The sequence below is a fragment of the Rattus rattus genome, chromosome 6, assembly GCF_011064425.1.
Source record: "Rattus rattus isolate New Zealand chromosome 6, Rrattus_CSIRO_v1, whole genome shotgun sequence".
In the NCBI taxonomy this organism is placed as follows: domain Eukaryota; kingdom Metazoa; phylum Chordata; class Mammalia; order Rodentia; family Muridae; genus Rattus; species Rattus rattus.
Window position 1 is genome coordinate 21,897,654 of NC_046159.1, and position 24,916 is coordinate 21,922,569.

A 24,916-nucleotide genomic window follows, 5' to 3' on the forward strand; every position below is an offset into this window, starting at 1 on the left:
AAGTCATAGCTCAGAAAACAGATACAACAAACCTAGGAAAGGTCTTTAATTCTCTTAACTGGACCCCAGAAAAGGTAAACACCTCACACTGATCACCATCTGATCACCAGTATGTATATGCAGAGAACTTCTATCTTTCCCAGAAGCCTTAGCTGTGCTAGGGCCCTCATATCAATGTGGCCCACTCAGCTGCCAGCCCCATTACTGCTCTTCTTCTGAATCTGGTTCAACCTTTGCCCCGCTGCACCTGGATTCTGCTCCACCGCTTATATCTCAACCCTGTGACCAGATAGTTGCCCAACTCACAGCTACGGACCCTTCTCCAGCTTCTTCCCTACAGCTGGGTTTGGTTTATAATCTATAAATACAGACTTGACTTCTATTTCCGCCAACTCCCCTATCTCTTGGGGCTTCTGAAACTTCCTGAACCTTGCTGTGGCCTCTTAGCCTTTTACAGCTCTTCTGCAACCTACACACACACACACACACACACACACACACACACACTCTCTCACACACATGTTCATAGTTTTAACTGTCCTAGTGCGATATATGACCTGAGTGTTAATATTAGCATTTTAGATTAGATTAAGGAATGGCCAGGCGACTCTGGGTAAGAGCCGTTGCTGAGCAAGCTTGATGGTCTGTCTGAGTTTAGCTCCTCAGAACCATCTTAAAAGCCACTGTTGGTGGTGCATGCCTGAAATCGAAGCACTCTTGGGAAAGTATGAGGAGAGGCAGAGACAGGAGAGAAGCCCCGAAAGCTCATGGGCAAGCCAACTTGGAATATACGACATCCCAGCAAAGAACAAGAGAGACCCTGACCCGAAATCATGGACAAAGACGAGCATGCCATTTGACTTCACATACATGTCATGGCATAGGCACAGCCACAGACACAAACACATGAACATGCATATACTAAAATTAACACTTTTTAAAAAAATATTATAATGAAAGAACCCATGCTTCCCCTGGCTAGCACTACCAAAGAAAACGAGATACTCTGAAGGCTGCTGCTATGGAAACCACTATACTTTTTAATGTATTGTTACTCAGTTAAACCAAATCTGATAGTATGGAAAGACACAAATGTGTTTGTTTTGTCTTTGTTTCTGTCATAGTGTATTCCCAACAGGGCTGCCAAGGGCTAGGCTCTGACCCTAACTCTTCCAACTAGATCCTGTCTGTTTCTCTTCTCAGCATGGGCATACCGAGTAAGGCTTCTGTCTTAGGGTTTTACTGCTATGAACAGACAACATGACCAAGGCAACTCTTATAGAGAACAACATTTAATTGGGGCTGGCTTACGAGTTCAGAGGTTCAGTCCATTTTCATCAAGGTAGGAGCATGGCAGCATCCAGGCAGACATGGGGCTAGAAGAGCTGAGAATTCTACAACTTGTTCTGAAGACTGACTTTCAGGCAGTTAGAGAATCTTAAAGCTCACACCCACAGTGACACACCTACTCCAAGGCCACACCTACTCCAACAGGATCACACCTCCTAATAATGCCTGCCACTCCCTGGGCCAAGCATATTCAAACCATCATAGCTCTTTCTGCTTCCTACTGTTTCTATTATTTTAATTGGCACTTAGGGAGGGGAAGCCAAGCCTACCTACTGCGACAGCATGAGCCTGGGCTTTGCCCTGTGTGCCTTTGGCTACACTGCTAATGCTTGTGGAGTAAGGTACTATACCAGTTTATGACTACTCCCTCTGAGCCCAAGAGTACAAACATAGCCAAGTCCTAAGACAACTCAGATGTGGCTGTAAGGCTATGAAGCCGTGGTGTCTGACGTCAGAGAACCCCCTGCATTTCCCCTAGACTGGGTGACCCCTTCAGACTTTGGTGGGCATTTCCAGAGAGCAAGAGAGACTGGAAGCAAGTGGCCTTTACAATACCTTCTGAAGTTCACTTCAAGTTAAAAACAAAATAATCTTACAGCTCCCAACGCATTTGCCCCCATCCCTTTTTTAGAGTTTAACGGGATTTAAGCTTGCGACTAGGAAAACTGAGATTTCCTCTAATGACCTTGTAAATGTTAAAGAAATTCATTTTAGCCCCACAGTAATGGCCTCAGGACCTCAACCTGAGGGTTGCAGTTGGAGAAGATTGGAGGAATCGGAGGCAGGTAACTGACTACCCTGTTGGAAAAGAGTGGTGATCATGACTTTGATGACTGAGGCTGTGGAATTTGAAGACACATGTCGAGTAGAGCCATAGGAGATTCCAGACAAGTAGGGAGCCGGGCCAGAGAACAGCATCTCCAGTCAGGCTTCCGAGTGAAAGCCTCAGATCTGCCTCACACTCTGAATATAGCATTCTTTTAGGCCTTTCCTGCCCAACCTACCGCTCCCTGTAATTTTTGGATGAATAACTCCTCCATTGGACAGAAATTGGACCCTTGACGGTAGCAATCATGGCAAAGTTTTGTTGAGGGGCTGTGTCAACTCGTATCACTGTTTAACTGCTCTGCATTCCTCACCTAATTCTCAGCATGATCCCAGTGAGGCAGGGAAGGAAGCATGAAAGTGGAGGCTGCAAACACAGGCTGCAAAATTAGTGTTCACATGCGCACGCGCGCACGTGCGCGCGCGCACACACACACACACACACACACACACACACACACACACACGCACACGCACACGCACACGCACAAAGAACTTATTGGCAAAGGGGAAAACTGGGGAAGTACTAGCCGCTGGCTCTGAGGCAAAGGCACTCCAGAGTACCTCAGAGTGACAGGAGATCATTTTAACACTAAAATAAATATAGCACGGGAGAAGGTTTAAGATGCTAATGAGACATGTAATGCCTGAAATTGCATCATGTAGAAGAAGTACCTGTAAAGGAACTCAGTGCCACCGGAAAAGCCCATATTATGCAAATGAGCCCCAGAGCTTTTACTATGCAAATGGATCACCCCACCCCTGGTGCTGCTGGTACCATTTGGGATACTAGATTCTATTGGATTACTTAACTAAACCTTTCCTCTGCTCTGGCCTCCTGCATCCCTTGGAAGTATATCTTTTAAAAATAAATTATGTCTGTTTCTGTTCTGTGGTCATTTCTTCGTTTCAGGACAGGAGAACTCTGATTCCCTCCATGTCACAGGGAGGTAGGTGTTCTCACCAAATCCCCCTTCAGATGGGAAAGTTAGGCCTGCTGATGTTAAACATTATGCCAAGAGTCATATATGTCACTAGCAGGTGGCATTGTTGGCACTTCCTCTAGGCTCTGCCCTTCAGCTATTACCTGGTAATAGCTAGGTGTGCCTGACTCACTATAAAGGGGGCTGCCTGCCCCCTCCTCTTCTTTTGCTCTCTTACTCTCTTCTCTCTCTGTCCCTACTCTTCCCATTCCTCTCCCTCCATTCTCTCCACATGTTCATATTCTCTCTCTCTCTCTCTCTCTCTCTCTCTCTCTCTCTCTCTCTCTCTCTCTGTGTGTGTGTGTGTGTGTGCCTTTCTCTTCTCTCCTCTCCCCCATGCCCAAATAAACTCTATTCTATACTATACCATTGTGTGACTGGTCCCTCAGGGGGACAGGATGCCTCAGCATGGGCCTGAAGAGGCATTCCCTTCACCAACACCATACCATGCCTCTATCAAATGTATCCTTGGCTTCTCTTTCTTTTTATAAAACACAACAGGCACAGTTAAGATTGGAAATCCCATGGCTTGACTCCAGAACATTCTCTATGTTGCTTGACAAGGTTTGGTGGAGTTTATTCTGCAGTTGTTTTTTTGTTTGTTTTGTTTTTTGTTTGTTTGTTTGTTTGTATATAGACTAACCTTTCTCTTAAGGGTAAAGAAGATAGGCCAGAATTAAAATAGGCCATAACCCAGACAACTATATATATATTTATTTATATACTATAATGGCTCTGAAATGGTTGACATGCTTAGCAAAATGGCAGAAATAAGCTTCACATACTCTTCCAAGCAAGAGTATTTTAGTATCAATAGAGTTGTTAATTACATCGTATCAATGCCATTTTGAACTGGCAAAGACATTGTCCTGGTAATGACCAAGATTTTACAATTATTCCTCCCCATCCTCCTGTGTGGGGTGGGAACTTGTCGATCTTCAGGCTTCTCCACTAAACGCAAGTCTGTAACAGAATGCCCCCCATCCCAAAACTGTTAGCATAAATTGCTTTGCCTTGTCAACATGAGCTCTTGACCTGATGAAGCTGTTAGTGCTCGTCAATATTCTTCCTCAGAGTGTGCTCTTTGCTCTTATTGTTGATAAAACCATAGGAAGCCAATGTCTATAATTCACCCTTATATGTAGAAAGAGAAACGGTCGCAAAGAATCTTCACGCCCACCTTTCACCAAGCCCACATTTAAAAGTGAACTTGTATTTGCCTCTTAAAGTTAATGCAACAAACTTCTTTATGTTAACAAAACCCCCCAGCAACTAGCAAGTATACTCATTAAGTCTTTCAGCTAGGCACCAATCTGTTTATTATATACATTGAGTGCCTGTTATGCCAGGAAATATGCTGGGCTCGGGGGTCGGGGAAATCTGAATAGCCCTTCCTCATTGCTCTTTAGACCCTAATAGGCTGGGTCTGCTGAGGAGCAAATCTGGGAGCAATAACTCAGTGAGATGCCATCCGTGTGGGTACCTGACATAATGCCAAAGCAGAGACACACATAGGTAATGATGCCACCCAAGAGAAAGTGGGATTGGCTTGGAAGACGTCACTGAAGGAGCATTTCAGAAAACAAAGCTAGCAATGAACATTTGGCTCAAGAGGTTGGAACGGAAAGGGCACAAGAGGCCTGGGCTTACTGTGCATTGATAATTCTTCTATATCACGTGATTCCAAGGTACTGAGGGGTTTGTACTCCGTGAAAGCTTATGTCCCCATACCTCCTGCAGCTTGGTAGATTGATCTACTCCTTTCAGAAAGTGATGTGTCAAAGTGAACCAATAATCAGATAGATGATAAACATATTTTCAAGCAACTACTAACACGAGCAATTGTGTATCTTGATGAAACAATGCTTCAAGAGGACATAAGAAAGTGTACACTGTATTAGAGTGTTAGAATAGGAGCCAGACCAAAAGACTAGCCTCTGTAGCTTGTAGCCCTTGGTCTGTGGTATCCTGTACTATTAACTCATTCGTTCCAAGTGATAGGGACTACCAAATATCCATGCCAATAGAAAACAGGGGTGATTCTGCCATGGTCATGAGTTAAAGGCAGCTGAAAACACACTGGGAAACTCCTGGCTTCTAAGCCATGTGTGAACCAATCAGGATTTATCAGCTGCACTGACTCACACGTCTGCCCTCCTCAATTAAGGAAAACAGCCAGATGCTTTACTGCTAGGATTTTCCTCTCACCCCATTAAACACCCTCAACCTTTGTGGAAAAGGTGCCATTATACCCAGCCCCTCTTCAGCACTGTGGGCTTTCTGTGCTCCCCTTCAGAGATCCCCGGCTCAGTGTCTGGGACTGCTTTAATCTTCCTGTTGGAAACTATGAGAGACTTCCTGTTTCCTACCCAGCATGGTATAGCATGTCACTGCAGGGAAGAGCTGCAGAGCATTTTTTAACAGAGGGCAGGGAGACCCAATCACATCAGGGGATTGGGGACCCCTGAAGGGGCAGTAGGTACCTGAGGCTGCCTAGGACTCTCCCCAAACTGAACCTGCCATCAGAGGAAGGAAGTGGGCTCTCATTCCTATCAGGAGTAAAGGCTCTGGGCTGTAGTCGGTCCCACTGCTCTGGACGTTTTGAGTGGTCAGGGTCACTTTCTCCAGGTTCTGTCTCATCTTTCAGCTTCCGAAAGAGTTTCTTGAGCTTCCTACAAAACAAATGGAGTAGCCACTCAACGTAGACCCTGGGGAGCAGAATTATATCAGCAGAAGAAATGGGGAAAGAGACTAAGTACATACATCCAGTGGAAGAGGATGTGCTTAGTCTGGCTGTAACTTGATGTGTCTTGGCTGGTTGATACCTATGGGGGGTGGGGGCATTCCTTTCCCTGAGGAGAAGGGGAGGGAGTAGTTGTGAAGGAGGTTTAGAGCATGGGTCTGAGAGGAGAGGAGGGAGGGGGCTGTGATCAGTGTAAAATAAATGAATTAATGAAAAAAGAAAAGAAGGAAGGAAGGAAGGAGGAGGAGGAAGAGACTAAGTACAGGTAACCGAAAGTAATTCCTGAACCAGCCGAGGAGATCTTTTATTGAGATAATAAAGGAGCCACCCTCAGCATGATGCCAGAGGAGAAAGGTTATCATCAATATCACCCAACTACAAACCCTGCAGCCCACAACAGCTACCTCCTGCAAGATCCACCAGTGCAACAGCAGTCTAAATCTTATGCAGATCTTTTTGTAAATGAATTATTTATCCTAGCTAGCCTATATAAAAGATACAGAATCCTGGTATCTTATTTACAAGCTGTAAGCCTACATTGGGTAGGTTTCGAGCTATTCTAACTTACATCCTACCCATATGTCCCTTGCTACTTCTTGCTCTTTGAGTCTCACCTGGGTTATTTCCACTCTATCAGTCTATCCTCAAGGGTCCATTTCCTCTCATGGTGGCCTGCTCTTCTGTCTCCCTTCTCTTTTTCCTTCTTGTCTCCCCTTCTACCCCTCACCGGATCCTCAAGTCTTGTCTTTCTCTCCTGCCCAATCACAGGCTCTAACCTTTTATTAACCAATTAACTTTAAATTGGGGAGCAAGGTTTACAGGACAAAGATAATTCTTTCATCAGATGGCAACCAGATGTTGGGGTACAGAATTTAACATTTGTATGCACAGTACCAAACCAAAAGCCAATATCTCGTGCAGGTAATCAAAGCTGCCCTGAGTGCAGCAGTCATGTCAGGCCTAGAAGTCAAAATCGTGGCTGTTAGCAGGATTAGAGATTCCATTGGCTTGGGGCCTGATGGGTCACAGCTGTGTTTAAGGAACAGGGACACCCTAATGACTCCACCCAGGCGACCCAGGTAGTTCATTGACCACCTCCTTATACCATTGCAAGGATGACTTCTGAACTGGAGAGACTTTATACCTAAAACAACTCCAGTACAGTTGGGTACGGGGACTTGTGAGACCATCATGCAGACAGCTGTATTGTGCATGGAGCCAAAAGCTGGTTGATCTGTGCCCTAGACAGAGAGAGACCCCAGGATGTCATGGAAAGAGCCACAGATGGCCTGGCCATGGCTGTGACTGTGGGCAGGCATAAGGTTAGCAAACAGGGCTGGGAGCTTCAGAACTTAAGGACCAGAGGGGACAGAGACCTTTAAAGCACAAAGAGCAGACACAGGAGCAGAAAGGTCAACTATGGGACTGTGCAGCAGAGGAGACAAAGCAAGAAGAGGGAGGGACTTCACCAGTCCTAGAAGTGTGGATTGGTTCAGAGAAGGGTGGAGACGGGGTGCTGTATAAATTTACACATAGCTCTCAGGAGCTGGTCAGTTCCAGAAGTTTCCTCTGCATATCAGTAACCAGTAACCAAATGTATAAAGAAAGTCTCTCCAGACAGAGGTTTGAAAGGATCCTGCACATTGTATAACATACAGATGGGGCTTTGGAAAACATCAAACTATGAATCTGACCTTACAATGTATTCGCTCATTAAAACAATTCCTTTGATGTTACCCTCACCCCATCCCTTGCATCTGCTATTTTTTTTTTCATGTCCTCTTTTAATGACAAGTCTCTGGAACTCTCTGGAAGTCTCTGAGTTTTTCCACTGCCAATGCTCCATGATTCTGTGGACTTGCACCCAAACCATGTGATCTGTGGGGCCTCCTGCTGAGGGACCTGGGCTACAGGCAGTTCCACAGATGTCTGCTGGGTGTTGGCCTCACTGAGGAAGCAGGCAGAGCCTATCCCTACATGGGCCAAAGATGACGATGACACAGTTACAGACCCACGTTGGCCATTTCCTGGCTCCTGATGAAGTTCCAGTTTGTTCCCCAGACTTGGGTTCCCAGTAGAACTTCACAGTATCTGAGGAAGACGCCCTCCTGAGATGTCTCCAAAGAGAAATGGTGCTATGCTAAATTTATCAATCTATACAGGAAAGTGGTGAGTTTATAAATTCTATTAGACTTCTGTATGACAGTTACTTGGGCATATGACCAGGCACTTTAGCAAGAATAAAGATGGAGAGAAATTTGCTGTAGAAGGATTCATTTCTCTATTCTTCTTATCCCCAGCTGTGCCCAGGGGAGGCTTTAATGTGTGGAAGAGCTGGCATTTTCTAGGGACACACCTGTGACTCCAATACCTGGAGACTGAGGTAAGAGTGTGACAAGTCAAGGGCAGCCCGGGTTGCACAGTGAGACTCTGTGTCCAAGAAAGGAAAGAGAGAGAGAGAAGAGAAGAGAGAGAGAGAGAGAGAGAGAGAGAGAGAGAGAGGAAGAAAAAAGAACATAGGTATGGAATAAAGGAGAGGAGGGAAAGGGAGAGAAGGGTAAGAGACCAGGGTTCAGGAAAGCAGGGTACAGTGCTTATGTGACAGACATAAAGCCTGGGGTCCAATTCCCAAATCAGCAAAAACAAGGCAGGGGGAGAAACTGGCATTTCTCTTTACACACACATACACACACACACACACACACACACACACACACACACACACACACACACACAATCTACCTGGATGATTAAAGGCCCTTTTGCTTCAGTGTACAAGGAAATTCAAAATGCAATTGTGTCAGAGTTGTGATGGGTGTGCTATTTCAGGGGCACAACATTATTAGATCCAAACTCTGTTTTGCACAGGCACCTGTTGGAAAGGTGAGACAATCTCAGGTGAGGGAAAGCCCGACTAATAGATAAACAGTTAAGGCTATGTCACTCCATGACACTATGTATGAACCTTTTATGGAAACAACTGTTTGTGAGCATCACTCTAGGCAGTGATGTGTTAGACCACCTGGCTTCTCACTCAAAAGCATCTGTCACAACCATGCCAAGGTCTGAGGCCAGACCAAACAAGCAGAATCTATTGTTGTGGAACTTCTTATAGAGCCGGCTTCCTCACTCTGTCTCAGTTCTTCCCTTTGAAGCATTTGCTCAGCTTTGGGGTTTCTGATCCTGGCCTTGCCATGAAGGTGGGGATCAAAGTTGCCTGGTAGACCCCTGGACAGAGTGTAAGACTTCCTTTGTGGCATCCGGGGAACCTGCTCCATGCACAGGTAGACTTCATGGGATGCCTTTAGCTGATCTCTAACTTGGCTTTGGGAAGAGCCCAACATTGAGGAAGTATTTATCTCCTTTTCTGTTCTCATTCAGTCTCTGATTATTTCCAGTCAAGGAGGAAAGCCCACACTGGTGCTGGGGTGCTGGGGTGCTGGGGAAGTCTTTCTTAACAAAGAGAATTCAGACCCTGGGCTGAGAGGCATGGGTAAGAAATAATTGTCTAACCATGGCTCACTTTTTGGCTGTTCCATACCATTATTAGCTCTCCATGGTAATTTACTTCTGGGTGTTCATCGTCCATCTTTGGCAATATTAGAGACTAAGATTAAGTGTGCACACTTAGAAATAATCAAAACGGAAATGAACACATGAGTAAACATGCGAAGAAACTTCAAGTTGGTCACGAGTCAGCAAGGACTGAAAAACAGTGCTACCATTCAAGGAGTGTGGTATTGCTTTCTGCAATGCATGCACACGTAGTCTAGTGAGAATGCTGAAGTTTTTCAGGGAGAAGCTATCATAGTCACCTATCTTACCCACTAATAAAGACCAATATTTCTTCAATATAAGAATGTTAGGGAATTACTATTAGAAGCAGTTGCCGAGCTAAAGAGACAATCATTGCCTATTCTACTGTTACTATGAGGTTTCTCAATTATTCTTATTTGGTGCGACCACTGACTTAATCCCCCAACTTGCTTCTGTTTTCCATAGTTAAATCTGGCTGGTCAGATTGACTTGCTTAATTCCTATGGGCAAAAGTTGGACATTGGCTGTAGAGTAAGAAACAGATGACCTGAGAACCAAAGGCCCACAGACCAAGAGCAGAGAAGAAAGGCAGTGTTTCTGAGCAGAGTGCTGTCAGTGAGGATCATGAACATGCTCGAAAACCGCGGAAGCCCATGACACTTCCTCAAATGGTTCTTCCTTCTTCTGCTGTCCATATTTTCTAGGTAGGCGAGCATTTATCCCACGTTATTCTCATTGTACAACATAGTGGAGGCAACCCTACCATAACTTCCTAAGGTTTACACAGAGAGTAAATGCACAGCCTGCAAATAAATCCAGATCAGTTGGCCTTTGTATTTCTGTTCTACAGAAGGGACTGAATGTCATCGGGTATGACCTGTAATTCACATGACCCTTCCCTCTGTCATTTTTCTTTTGAATAGAAAAGATTCCTCTTAAATTTGCTTATTTAATATTTCCCAGCTATGCCCGACATTAGGATACTGCCAGGTTTTTGGTTTCTTATTTTGGTCTTATCAAGTATGATCTTGAGTGGTAAATATAACATTCATTCACCATAAACATAACGATTCCATCCGACCAAGCTCAAAGCACCACCTGTAGGATGATCAAGAACTTTAGGCATTGGTGGCAGAATCTCTGAGCCACAAGCTAGAGCTTGCCTATGTCACCATGCCGTGTGCTCATGCATATTCTCAATCAGACTGGAAACTAAAATGATAACGCTGGGATGTAGTTCAACAGTCATGTGCCCGGTACCCATGTGACCCTGAGTTCACTCCCTGGTGCCTCTAGCTAAAATGAGGAAGCATGTTTTGAAGCAGAGTGACCTCCACGTGGAATAGGCAGAAACAACCTGCATTCAGCAGGAGAGAGGTTCCTGGGGTCTGAGGCTTGCAAGGTACCTACCTCATAGATGACTGTAAAGACACCCTATTCATCAAGAGACATAGAGAGTAAGACTTAGAGAAGGGAGCTGCATGTAACTTTGTTAATTATTATGCAGTTGATTAAAGTGCAGCATACTTTCAAACACATATGCAATAAACATAAACAAGAAAATTCATTTGTAAAGGCAAGCCAGCATGTGTGTTTTTCATCTGTCAGGAATCTGATGGAGCTGATGGACAGAGAACACGCCAACACATTGTCACACATATGCCTGAGTTGTTGTCTCTCTTAACTTCTTAAAGGCTTATGAATTCAGAAATAATGTGCTAGGTGGTAGATAAGATGTTCAGAAAGGGAAACATGGGCATTATGTGCCTATAAGCTGTCCACAGTTCCAACCAGAAGGAAACAGCAATGCCTTACAAAAACAGGTGTCTTCTCCAGATGTTCGATGTACATGAAGACTTCCCTTGGCAGCTGCGCTAGAGAACTTAGTTGCGTAGCTTCAAAAGGACCAGATGTGGCTTCAGCATCATCTGTGTGTACTCTGGATGTTGGTCCATAACAAATGCTGTCTCTAAGATGTTATGTGCTTACAGAACAAAATACATCTGTTTCTCCAGCTTTAATTTGACTATCACTGAATGACTGGTAGTCAGAAAGTAGGGATAGAATGAATCTTCAAGACCTGAATTTCTCGAGGTACCATTCTTATTGATAATTAAAAGCTTATTTATTCGTTGAGATAGGACGGGCCACTCAGACACTAATGTTCCCACCAATCCTCCGCTAAGAAAAAGAACATAAAAGTACCACATAAGGTTGTCCCAAGATGTGAGCAGAAAAATGTTTTTGAGTGTTCTGCCTAACAAATGAAGTTTGATGGTTGTCTTAGTTAGGGTTTCTATTGTTGCAACAAAACACAATCACCAAAAAGCAAGTTGGGAGGAAAGGGTTTATTCAGCTTATAGCACTGCTCATTGTCAACGGAAGTCAGGACAGAAACTCAAGCATGGCAGGAACCTAGAGGCAGGAGCTGATGCAGAGACCATGGAGGGGTACTGCTTACTGACTTGCTCATCATGGCTTGTTCAGCCTGCTTTCTTGTAGAACCCAGCAGCACCAGCCCAGATGTGGCCCCACCTACTAGGGAACCCTTTTTTTCTGTCTAAATTATTTTATTTATGAAATTTATACACAGGAGTGCTCTATTTGCATGTGTGCTTGCCTGACAGGAGAGGGCATCAGGTCCCATTACAGATGGCTGTGAGTCACTGTGTGATTGATGGGAATTGAACTCCTGACCTCTAGAGCATTCAGTGCCCTTGACTGCTGAGGCAGCTCCCTAGCCCAAACCAGGGACCTTTTAAAGAGTGACAGATCTCCTAATTCCATGGAAGCAGATGGCTTTGGTGTGACATTTTCTTGGAGAAAGAGGTTGGCCTATATTTTTATCTACTAAGTCCATTCAATCCAATGAACCCAGAACTGGGTGCCATTCCCACTTTTGAAAAATGATCTACCTCTTGCTATTGGCATCTCTCTTCATGTCTCAAAGGCCTTGACTTGCATCCTAGAGATTTTACTCCTCCATTTGTAGCACTTCTGAGTCAGCTATGAGATGTTTGAGGTGAGACCAGAGTGACTGTACTGTTTGTTCAGAAAAGTATCTGAAGAAAACAGGTTCCTTAAAGAAAATAATGACAGATCACCTCTGAGAGGCAATGGTGATACAGGCACACACTACAAGAAACACAGCTGCTGTTGAATCTTGACACTTAGACTATTGACTTTCAAAATTCTGGTGACATTTGCACTATACAGTGAGTACTCATTCATATGGAGAATAATTTTTACCCAAATCTAAGCTCTAATACGATGAGAGCCATTTCAATATATTTCCCCTTTCATAGTTAAGGTGTAAGAGCCAAAAAGTGGCACCAGGGGCATTCTCTTAAGTCTTGTGATGTGTGGATAAAGTCATCCTTGGCCACGGTGCTCAGGGCCTGATTCTCTGACTCTTAAAGAATATTCTAGTTGCCACTTTATATTTCGATTGCTTCTTTTGCTGCTTAAACTAGCCAAAGGGAGTTCCAAGGCCTGCAATTAAGAATCTTGGGCAGTAACTATGCAAATTCAGTTGGGAAGAAAGAGATTAACCAGCTTTTTTCCTGGAAGATTTCTTGGAAGCATAGTGTGTGTGGTAAAACCCCAGCAGGGAGGCAGACTCTCAGGATCTTGAACTGCCCCTGTGAGGACTGTATCTGAGAGGACTGTGCGGAGTAAGGTATCTAGAGAGAGAATGGGCAGCCTTGTAAGTGTTCAGGAGACCGAGCCCAGCCTGTTAGACTTATCGCTACCACCTCTGACACTCTCTGGCACTCCCTAGCTCTGTGACACTAGGCAAGCTAAAAATAGCTCCGAAGTGGATTCCTCTTTAAAAATCACAGACAACTAAAATGGAAGGCTGGGTAGAAGCTCAGCTGATAAAGCATGAGACCAGAGTTCAATCCCCAGATCGGACCTCACAAGGCAAGCGCAGTAGCCTCTAGTGAAAGCACATGGGGAAGATAAGACAAGCAGATTCCTAACACTTGCCAGCAAGCCACCCTAGCCTACTTGGGGAGTTCCAAGCCAGTGAGACTCTGTCTCAAAAAACAAGGTGGAGAGCCTCTGAGAAACATGTTTCCCCTGACCTCCAGATATACTCCCACACTGGTATACCTCCACATGCACCTACATGTATGTATATCCCACATGCACTCACATATGTACATCTGCACCTACAAACATACAACATACATACATACATACGTACACACACCACATACACACACACACACAGAGTCTCTACACACACACACACACACATATACAGAGAGAGAGAGAGAGAGAGAGAGAGAGATATAGAGAGAGAGAGAGAGAAATACATACATACAATACAAAGCAAAGGAAAAACACCAAAGGATTGGAAGGGAAAGACAGAGGATATTTGCCGTGTTTGAACACCTAATTTGATTTTTCCTTGTTTTACCAGGTATTCCTGCCTTCCCTCCTAAGAGCCTGGAGTCCACATTTTGTTGTCAGAGTTTATTAAATGACTGCATGAGACCCTCCTATTCATCTTCCCACCCTATCTGTACCCTCTTCCTTACCCAATGGGAGAACAAATACATCAAAAATCCTTTGCCCTTTGGGGGTCTAAGTTATCCCTTAGTTCTGCTCTTTATTTCTATGGATATTTGAGCAAGTAGTAGACCTTTCTGAGCCCCAAACATCTCAGCCCAGATAGGGAAACAAAGTAAACCGAAGACAGTGGCTGGCACGCAGGAAGGGGAGTGGACAGTGACATCATACACAAAGGGGAGAGGTTATGAAAACTGTGCTGAGAATCTGGTCTGTGCAGAAGAGACAGAGAACTGAGCGTCACTTACGGGACTCCGATCTCAAAGATATTGTTCTGGATCAGCTGCTTCCCCAACATGATGATGCTGAGCTGTATACACAGCTCCATGAGACAGCCTCCCGGAGCGCACTGCAGGAGGGAGAGGAGAGAGAGACAGGAGCAGTCAGACCCTGCGGGCTCTGGAAAATGAATAAGACTGCAGTGAGATAAGAAAGGGGCTAGGGTGAGGGAGCCTACAAACTGCAGGCCCAGCATGAACGCCAGAGACTCTACTTGCCTCTTCCATGCGGTAACCGTCGAATACATAGACGTAGCTTCCAGGTCTGCCCACAAACCTGAAAGAAAAATGTGTGCTAAGAGTCAGAGGAAGCAAGGCTCCTGGAGCATTTACCCCACGGCCCGTGTGAAATAGCTGTCACTCAGTGTCCTCGTGGAAAGAACTGGCTAGGGAGGTCCCAAGTCACACAAGGCCAGTTCACACCCACTATCTGTTAGTAATGTCTATAACACTTACGGTTGTGTTCTCAAGCAGCTAGGGGTTCTGGGCACAGGGAGAGGGCTGAGGAAGGGATGGAGCAGAGTGTGGTGGAGGGGCAGGGATGCTGTGTGGGTGTGCATGTGTGAGTGTGTATGATTGTGAGTGTGGGCAAGGTGAGAGTGTGTGTATGAGCATGTGTACGAGTGTGTATGCGTTAGTACAAACAAGTGTGAGAGTGTGTGTATGAGCATGTGTATGAGTGTGTATGCGTTAGTACAAACAAGTGTGAGTGTGTATGAGCATGTGTATGAGTGTGTATGCGTTAGTACAAACAAGTGTGAGAATGTGTGTATGAGTATGTGTATGAGTGTGTATACGTTAGTACAAACAAGTGTGTGTATGAGTATGTGTATGAGTGTGTATGTGTTAGTACAAACAAGTGTGAGAGTGTGTGTATGAGTATGTTGAGTGCGAGTGTATTGTGGGTGTGTATGCATGTGTGTGTGAGTGTATGTGTGAGTATGAATGAGTATGAGAGTGTGAGTGTGTGTGTGTGTGTGTGTGTGAGAGAGAGAGAGAGAGAGAGAGAGAGAGAGAGAGAGAGAGAGAGAGAGAGAGAGAGACTTCTAAGTGCCTTTCCCTCCACTGGTATCAAGGACTGAGTCTGGATCGTAGCTCTTTCTTTGGTAAGGGCTTATGATTTGCCAAGGGTGAGTCCGGCTAAAGGCATAGGCGCCGTTCCTTCAGAAAAGAAGGCATCTTGCCTTTCTACTGAAGATATTCTAAGGGAGGGAAGCAGCCGCCCCCACCCCTATTCCTCTTCTGAATTGAATGTAGAGACTGGGAAGGTGGCAGAAGGTGAGGCAAAAGCCATTTGCAGAGCCAGGCAGGTAACCACAGGTCCCACTTCCTTGAAATGTGCACAGCTTATCCATTTTCTATGTATCCATTCAAAACCAATCCAACTCCATTTGTCCACTCAATGCCACCGAGACCTTTTTTTATGAAGTCTTCTTGCTTTTCTGATGATAGCAGCCTTTTCTTCCCCCTCCCTTCCCTTCTCTTCCTTTCCCTTCTTTCTTTCCCATGGTAGGTTTTGAACCTAGAGCTTTGCATGTGCTAGGTGGGTCCTGTACTGATGTACTTCATGCCCAGCCCACCCATCCTTCTCAGATATTTTTTACTGTGTCATTTATCATAGATTAGAGTAGTGCTGTTACCAAGACTACCCTGTCCAGTGTATCACAAATCCAAGAGTCGGAACATTTTGTCTGCAATGCCTTGTGAAGGCAATTTGCCTTGGCTATGAAATCTAGATAGAAATACCAGGAAGGTATATATTCATTATTTTGTGCAGTATCTTTGCTGCTGTAATGTCGCAAGAGCTAAAAGCAGAGGTCCTTGAAAGGGTTTGTGTTTGGGGGTTACAAACACATCTAAAAAAAGAGGCTGAGGCCAGAAGACCAAAACCTGAAGTCAAGCCTGAGCTATATAGTGAGTTTGTGGATAGCCTAGACTTCATAGTGATGTTCTGTGTCAAGAAAAACAAAAATCAACACCAAACAGAAAGAACCCCCCAGCCCCTTCCCTTGTCACTACTCATTGGGAGGAGCCTCCAAGTTCTTAGAATTTCCATGGTGATAGGGGCACCGTCATTTTTTTTTTTATTGTAGGCTCTTGTAACTATTGCCTACATTTATACTAGTGCGATTATTCGGGAAGAGGACAGGAGATGGCAGGGACAAGCCGGTTAGCCAGACTGCTTTGCCATTGGACAGTATTCTGCCCTCAGTGGGGGAAGGAGACATGAGTCTGAGCTTAGTCTCATGGTATAATCACACAATTTAATGAAATACGCCTAAGCAAAGAGATCTCACGTGAGCTTGTTGAAGTACATAGATGTTCCAGGAGGTTAATAAATCCCTAGGACATGAGTGTTTCAGCATCAGGACCCTCTGGGACATCATCTGGGAGCACTCCTGTTTGTTGTTTTTTGATTCCTCCCCCTCTAACCATAATAAGACAGTGAGAGTGAGTTTTTCACATTTGCAAATCCTGTGAGTTATTCTGGTAAATTCTAGAATTAATAGAGGAGGCAGTGAGGGCTATGAAATTCATAGCCAGAGGGTCCGAGCAGCAAATGTCCTGAGTGGCCCACAGCATCTGGCTGGTATAGGAGGTGAGAGCAGTCTTGTGAAGGGTTGCGCCTCTCATCTGTGAAGCCTGTATCAACTCCATGTAGTCAGCACCAAACTGCACTGTGCGACCACAGAGCCTGTGCCCAGACACATAGTGTTCTTCTGCTTCATGGTCAAGAGCACTAACTCTTCTAAGGGTCTCCCTTCTTGGCCTTGCTCAAAGTCTTGTGTAGTTGCCATGGATATTTGATTCTAAGGATAAAAACTCATTTCTTCATGGATAACCAGATGGGAAGTGGCTCGTCCCAGCTGAGGAAAAAGAAGAGGGTGAGAGGATGGGGGCTCGCAATGGGGACAGAATGACCCTACTTGTCCTGATAATGGAGGACCCTCAGTAGTGGATTGGGTCAGTTGCTACAGGTGCTACTGTTATACTCACCTCCCCTTGAAAAAGGCCACATAGAAGATGGGAGAGTAGGCATTGACAAACTTGAGCAAGAAAGCTTTGAGGATCAATCGTTCTTCAAAAGTCTGTTCTGTTTTCGGAACCTCTGCAAGGGAAGAACAAAGCCGATGAGAATGAAATGAGAGGCGCTTTTTCTTTTCCTTTATTTTTAAGTGTGTGTGTGTGTGTGTGTGTGTGTGTGTGTGTGTGTGTGTGTGTATGTGTGTGTGTGTGTGTGTGTGTGTGTGTGTGTATGCAAGACACCTGCACATCTGTGAATGCAATGCATGTACATTCAGAGAGCAGAAGATAGCGTTATATCTCTTGGAGCTGGAGGTACAAGAGTTTGTAAACCATGTGGTGTAGGTGCTGGAAACCAAACTCCAGTTGTCTGCAAGAGCAGTATGTGCTCTGAATGGATGAGTCAAACCATCTCTCCAGCCCTGACATGACTCACTGCCTCTCAAGTTACAACTCTGGAGCAGAAATAAGTGACCTGTCTGTGTAGCCCGGGAGAACTGGATGAATTCATATGGGAGATGCTGAACAGTTTGCTAGATACTCTGAGGTTACATAGAGGCATAAGATCTTTGCCTGGTCTTCCTACTGCCCCTGTCCTGACCTCCAAATCATTGGGGTCATTCTGAACTCCACTGAGAAGAGCTTGAGCAGGGAGAGCCTCCAGCCCCTACCCTTACTTGATCCAAGGGAAGTCAGCCAGCCTCCATGTATATAATTTCCATAAAATTGTACTAAAAAAGAGCTAATAGGGCATCTGAAATGTTTTTACCAGCAAGGCATTTGTCTGCAAGTTCTAGGAGAGGCTGAGAGGCTTCCTGATTGTCCACTCAAATGACAAAAGGTCACCAGAAAAAGGTACGGAGAAGAACATGGCTGAGCTCATGTCTCAAACCCATAGGTCACAGCCCCAGTGTATTCTGTCACGTCCCAGCAGAGAACTTTGTCAACATCTTTAGCAAGGCTGGAGAAGATTGGGTGAAAACCTCTCTGGTTCCCTCGAAGGCTGAGGATGCTGGGAGACTCCTGGGAGTAGTGTGTGCATGCTTTGGTAAAGATCCCACAGACTGTGGCAAATAAATGACTTGGTGACAGAGGGAACAGGGTCTTGTTAATCCATCTGTACTGCTGAATAAAGTATCACCAACTAGTTAGATCACAAAACAACCAGAAGCCTATTTCTGAAAATTCCAGAAACTGGAAGGGCAAGATCAAGGCTTACTCAGTACCCTTCCCTGACCCTCTCCTCATCTCTGAGTCCTTGAATTCTTCAACACCCAGGCTCAATCTCCTCCCAGAAGAGCCTTGTTTCTTCTCCATAGAAGGCACCTCATGGCTGTGCCCCACTGTGGTGGAGAGGCAGTCATCTCTGGGAACCTCTTTCATAAATTCACGTATGAAGCCTCTGCCTCACGACCTAAATCATCTCTTCTCAAATGTCCCACCCCTCACACTGTCACCTGGTTGATTTAGGATTTGTGCTGGATAGTTGTATGTCACCTTAACACAGGTTAAATTCATCTCAGAGGAGGGAATCTCCATTAAGGAAATGCTTCCATATGATCAAGTTGTAGGACAGCCTCTAAGGTCTTTTCTTAACTAGTGATTGACTGGGAAAGGCCTATTCCATTGTGGGTGCTACCATCTTTGGGCTGGTGGTCCTGGGTTCTGTAAGAAGCCAGCCTCAGCAAGACACAATGAGCTAGCCAGTAAGCAGCAATCTTCTGTGGCCTCAGCAGCAGCTCCTGCCTCCAGGTTCCTACCCTGCCTGAGTTCCTGTTCTGACTTCCTTTGGTGATGAACAGTGATATGGAAGGGTAAGCTAAATAAACCCTTCCTCCACTAGTTGCTTTTAGTCATGGTGTTTTATCAAAGCAATAGAAGCCCTAAGACAGAATTTCGGCAAATAAATTTGGGGGATTGGAGCACAGATATTAGAATCATAGCATATGACCACACTCGTAAGGGTCAGGACTAACCTTGCATCATGTAGAAATGTAAGTACAAAAGTAGGCTGAGCCCAGGGAATAGTGCCAGGACCACACACAGGACACATCCAATTTGCTTGTATACACTCTGCATAGGATAGTTGAACTGAGACCCTGCTCTCTCCTCTGGTAGGCCCTTCCCTGACCTCTCTCCTCATGTACAAGTCCTTGCATTCTTTAACATTCAAGCTAAATCTCCTCCCAGAAGGTTTTCCAGATGTCTCCAGTTGGCACCTCTGTCTGTTTCCTTACATGAGTTTAATATCTTCCTATATTAACTACCTATTATCTATGCCCTTTAAAAACTATTGCTTATGCCAAGAAGTGCTTGCTGACAGGAGCCTGGTATAGCTGTCCCCTGAGAGGCTGTGCCAGAGTCTGACTAATACAGATGCTGATGCACACAGCCAACCATTGGACTAAGCATGGGGACCGCAGTGGAGGAGTTAGAGGAAGAACTGAAGGAGCTGAAGGAGTTTGCAACCCCATAGGAAGAACAACAACATCAACTAACTAGACTCCCCAAAGCTTCCAGGGACTAAATTAACAACCAAAGAATACACATGGAGGGACCCATGGCTCCAGCTGTATATATAGCAGAGGATGGCATTGTCTGGCATCAATAGGAGGGAGCCCCTTGGTCATGTGGAGGCTCGATGACCCAGCATAGGGGAATGCTAGGGTACTGAGGCAGGAATAGGTAGATGGGTGGGGGATCACACTCAAAGAAGCAGGGTGAAGGAGGAGGGGATAGGAGATTTGTGGAAGGGAAACTGGGAAGGGGGATAACATTTGAAATGTAAATAAATAAAATAACCAATAAAATTTAACAATAATATGGCTTTCACTGAATGTCCACACATACTTAACAGATTTCTAAACACCAAAAGATGGGAACAGATATTTTGTGAGGACACACGATAAGATGGGATTGTGAGAAAGAAAAAGGAGGCAAGATATATGCATAAATGTGTCCATAACAGGTTGATGACTGTGGTGGTTTGATGACATAGGCTTATATGTTTGAATGCATGGTCCCCAGTCAGTGAAATTGTTTGGGAAGGATTACAAGGTGTGGCCTTGTGGGAGGAGGTGCATCACTAAGAATGGACTTTGAGGTTCTAAAGCCCACATCAGGTCCAGTCTCTCTCTCTCTCTCTCTCTCTCTCTCTCTCTCTCTCTCTCTCTCTCTCTCTCTCTCCCTCTCCCTCTCCTAGTTACTACTCTAGCTCCATGTCCATTCTGCTTCCAACCAGGATAATCATAGACAATCCTTTAATACCGGAAGCAAGCCCACAATTCAGTGCTTTCTTTTATAAGTTGCTTTAGCCATAGTGTCTCCCCACAGCAATAGGACAGTGACTAAGACAATATTGTAGGCCATGGAGGCACTGACACCTTCTGTAGAATTGTATACAACCAGAGTATGTCCAGAGGTAGAGTTATTGCAAACCATCAGGGTGGACAGGAACTGTGTGAAGGTCAGCAGGAACGTGGGTCAAATGGATACACAAGACACACAAGAATGTCTGCTCTGTTGCACCAAGACACAGCCTCTGGGACTGGAGGAATGGCTCAGTGGTTATGGTGATGGCAATAATCATCTCACCTAAGAGACCAATATTGTGTGGCGCACAAGAGAATTCCTGATATATATATTACATATGCACATGATAACACACATACTTAATCCTAGCACTCAGGAGGCAGAGTCAAGAGAATCTCTATGAGTTTGAGATATGCCAGGTCTACATAGTAAGTTCTGGGTGAAATGATCCAGGGAATGGTGCCACCCACAGTGGGTGGTCCTTCACATTTCAACAAACACAATCAAGATAATCCTTCACAGACTTATTCAGATGCTGGTCTCCTGGGTGACCCTAGAGTCTGAAAACTTGACAGTTAACACTGTCACACGACCCATAGGATGGAATTAGAGGTAAAGTACGTTACTCCCCAGCCTTGCCTTTAACATCATTTGCTCACAAAGTCTTACTCTTACATCCCTCACCTCCCAGGAATACCTGACGCATACAAAGTATACAACAGCGCCTAGAGGAGGAATTTCAGAACTTTGAATCCCCAGACAGAAAACTACCCTCCAGACATCCGATGAAACAGCTCTGGGAACGTGAACTAAGTCATGGGGGCTTCTACATCTCAATGAAACATGCTCCAGACATGCTTAACTTATCTAATGCAGGCAAAAGATAACTACAAGAGAAGGAAGTGCCAAGACGCTGGTTTGCTATTGTTTGTATATGGTGTTCCATCAAAGCCTCTTGTGTTGAAGGTGCAGTTTCTGGTTGATGGGTCCCATCATTAAAGGGCAATTGGATCTTGAGGGCATAAGCTTCATTCATTCATACACCAACCTGTTCATACTGAATGGGCTGTTACGGAGTGGGCCTAGTTTAAAGAAGTCACTGGAGGGATAACTTTGAAGGATATCCCACCCAGGCCCTTCTTGTCTACCAGTCTCTGTCCTGGCTGAGGTTGGCTTCTCAGTACCCACACCAAAAAAGCTGAGTTTTGTGCCACGATTCCATAGCCCTAGTGTAGACAAGTGAATTAGAAGAGGTTGATGGCCAGCCAGCCTAGCAAATCAGTGAGCTGCAGAGTCAATGAGAGAGCTTATTTCAAAATGTAAGGTGAAGAATAATAGAGAAATATATCTGTCATCCACTACCTCTATCCCCCATAACCATACTCACATATGTACACCTACTTTTAGAGAGGGGGAAGAGAGAGGGGGAGAAAAGAGAGAGAGAGAGAGAAAGAGAGAGAGAGAGAGAGAGAGAGAAGGAGAAGGAGAAGGAGAAGGAGAAGGAGAAGGAGAAGGAGAAGGAGAAGGAGAAGGAGAAGAAGAAGAAGAAGAAGAAGAAGAAGAAGAAGAAGAAGAAGAAGAAGAAGAAGAAGAAGAAGAAGAAGAAGAAGAAGAAGAAGAAGAAGAAGAAGAAGAAGAAGAGGGGACAGGAGAGGAGAGGAGAGGAGAGAGGAGAAAGGCAGAGAGGCAGAGAGACAGAGACAAAGACAGAGACAGGGAGACAGGGACAGAGGTGGGGGAAAGGGAGAATCTTATATTTGTGCTCAGGCTGGTGTGCTAAATACCGGAGTCCTGCTTGAAGTTGGGCATAGAGATATACATGGAGACTGTCCACAGTGTCTGGCCGTATCAAGAATTCAAATGGAAAGAGACTGAGGCAAGGCACAGATAGTGTAGGGGGAAAGGGAGGAGAGAGAGGGGGAAGAGAAGGAGAAACATGAAAGACAGAAAGGACAGAAAAGCAAGGAAGGGGAAAAAGAAAGAAAAACTCACAATCGATTTTTCTCTTGAAAGAAAGGAAGAAAAAGAAAGACAGAAGGAAGGAAGGAAGGAAGAAAGAAAGAAAGAAAGAAAGAAAGAAAGAAAGAAAGAAAGAAAGAAAGAAAGAAAGGAAGGAAGGAAGGAAGAAAGAAGGGAACTTGATCCTCTGCCCTGAGTGCCTGCCCCATTCAATTCAAAAGTAGCCTGCCCTCAAGTCCTCTCTTTGAAATAGTTTTTGGGTAAGAAAATTAAAACAAATGTCACCTAAAAATAAGTAATGAGACCTGAGGGTCTGAGAATTTGGAATGCTTATCTTGTGACTATGTGTAGAGGAGGATTAGGATGAGGTAAGGGGCGACACGTGTCTTTAATTTCCTTTTATAATCCCCTTTGAACTGACTGCGCTCAGATCTCCCGGTCCCTACAGGAATTTCCTCTGTGTTCTCTGAGAGAAAAAAAAAAAATAAAAAGAGGAATCTGGTGTTTTCGGATCTCTTCACTCCAACTAGGAATGGGTGGATTTCTCTCTCCATGGTGACAAATCATGGGCTTGGCGATTATTTATTGGTTTTATTTTTAAAAGCAGCCTGTGCTAGGCTTTTAAGGCTGTGTGCTACCATAAATAATGGGCATTTTCAATAAACAGTCCAAATCTACTTGATAGGCCACTAAATCACTTGGGTACCCTGCCTTGGGAAGCCTTGTGACCACAGTGAGCATTTGAGTGAGCCTTCTAGGCAGGCAGGGCCTCAGGAAAGAAAGCTTGGAGTAAGGGAGTGGGACATGGGCTAAGCGGCCTGGGGGACAATGCTGGGGGCTGGGGTTGGGCTTTTGGATCTTTCAGAAGCCAGGACAGGGAGCTTCACCTGCCAACTACAGTGGCGGTGAGACTGCTGTGTGCTGGAAAATATGAAACACATATTCCCAGAGTTCACATGGATGGGAGAGTGTGTAAGGGTCACCCATAGCTATCTGTGTCAGGCCACTGGACAGACGGAGACGTCTCCTGTGGTCTGAATTGGGCCTCATGAGAAACAGTCCAAATAAAGTGTCTTTAGATCTTATTGCTATGGGATGCTTTAAAGGAGCATCCAATGTTGGCAGGATGAGGAGAAAGACTGGCCATGATCCCACCTCTTTGAGAGAGCTAGCTGAATTAGAGGTTGTCTGAAGGCTTCACCTGTCCCCCACCCATGGAAGGCATTCCTCTAGGACTTCCATCTAGAACCAAGAAGGCAATTCTGACAGCATTTCCAACACGCACTGTCCTTGCCTACCCACCCCCTTTTGTGAAGTGTCAAACCTCTGCTGCGCTGTGTCACTAAAACACACGAGTGCTAATATCCCAGCTGGAAGCTGCCTGGGAAGGTAATTAGTGTAAAAGCCCAAGTTAGTCCCGGGAGGGCAACTTAGGACTCAACGTCCCCAGAGCGCCCTCCTGATCATATGGAAACATCAGTTAGCCACAAGATGCCTGGCACACAATCTTGTGAAAGCTGCTTCTTAGAGCGAGTCCCCCAGCAGCCCAGCCAACAGAGGCATCGAGATGGGAACAAAACAGAAGCAGGACCATGCCTCCATATGTTTCAGCTGGGTCAGCCCTGGCACTGGGGGTCCAGAAGCAAGGAAGCTCCAGAAGCCCTTCCCAGCCTCTCTCCCAGGGGGGCTGAGCTTCCAGACATAGCCATGTTTCCTAACCAGCCAGTCTTCCCTCTCCTCGTATGTGTAGATAGTGGGTCGGTGGAGGACCTGGCCGAATGAATCTTGGTGTGGAATAGTGCCTTGCCTGATTTCTGGGAAGGGAATTCCCTCCCCAAAGCTACTAGCTGGGTAATTAGGCAGCCAGCAGATTGGCTAAGAGAGCTGGGAATACCTCAAAGGATGTTCCCTTCTGCATAAAGTTCAGGCAACCCTGACAGTGGCAGCCTCTCACCCAAGGCCCTGTGAAGGAGAAAGTCATTCTCAAAATGTTCAGCCACCTCGCCAGTTCCACAAAGTGGAGGGGCTTTTCTGTTATGCTACCAGTTTGTACTATGGAAAGGAGAGACTGCTGTCTAATCTGTTATACAATGTGTATAACCTATGTGGTATGATAATCTGTGGTATAGCAAGGAGACTCAGAGCAAGGGCTGTCACACCCCAGGAGCCCCCTTGCTTAAGTGGATGCTGTGACGACTTCCACCCAGCCAGATCCAGAGTTTAACTCATTTGGGTCAAAGGTTATGGTTCTAATAAAGATATGGCTAGCAATGAAGAGGCATGACAGGAACATGGTGTCACTGGACCAATCCTGAGTGGGTTGTGCA

General features: G+C 45.2%; 1 protein-coding gene across 1 annotated transcript in view; it reads right to left on the minus strand.

Moving 5' to 3' along the window:
* Window positions 1-24,916, minus strand: part of Ano2 (anoctamin 2) — a 332,547-nt gene that overhangs the window by 36,954 nt on the left and 270,677 nt on the right. The window contains exons 16-19 of the mRNA XM_032906571.1: window positions 17,292-17,403; window positions 14,514-14,571; window positions 14,265-14,365; window positions 5,679-5,830 (exon numbers count right to left, since the gene is read on the minus strand). Of these exons, the coding sequence (XP_032762462.1) occupies window positions 5,679-5,830; window positions 14,265-14,365; window positions 14,514-14,571; window positions 17,292-17,403 (423 nt within the window). The remainder of the gene's footprint in view (window positions 1-5,678; window positions 5,831-14,264; window positions 14,366-14,513; window positions 14,572-17,291; window positions 17,404-24,916) is intronic.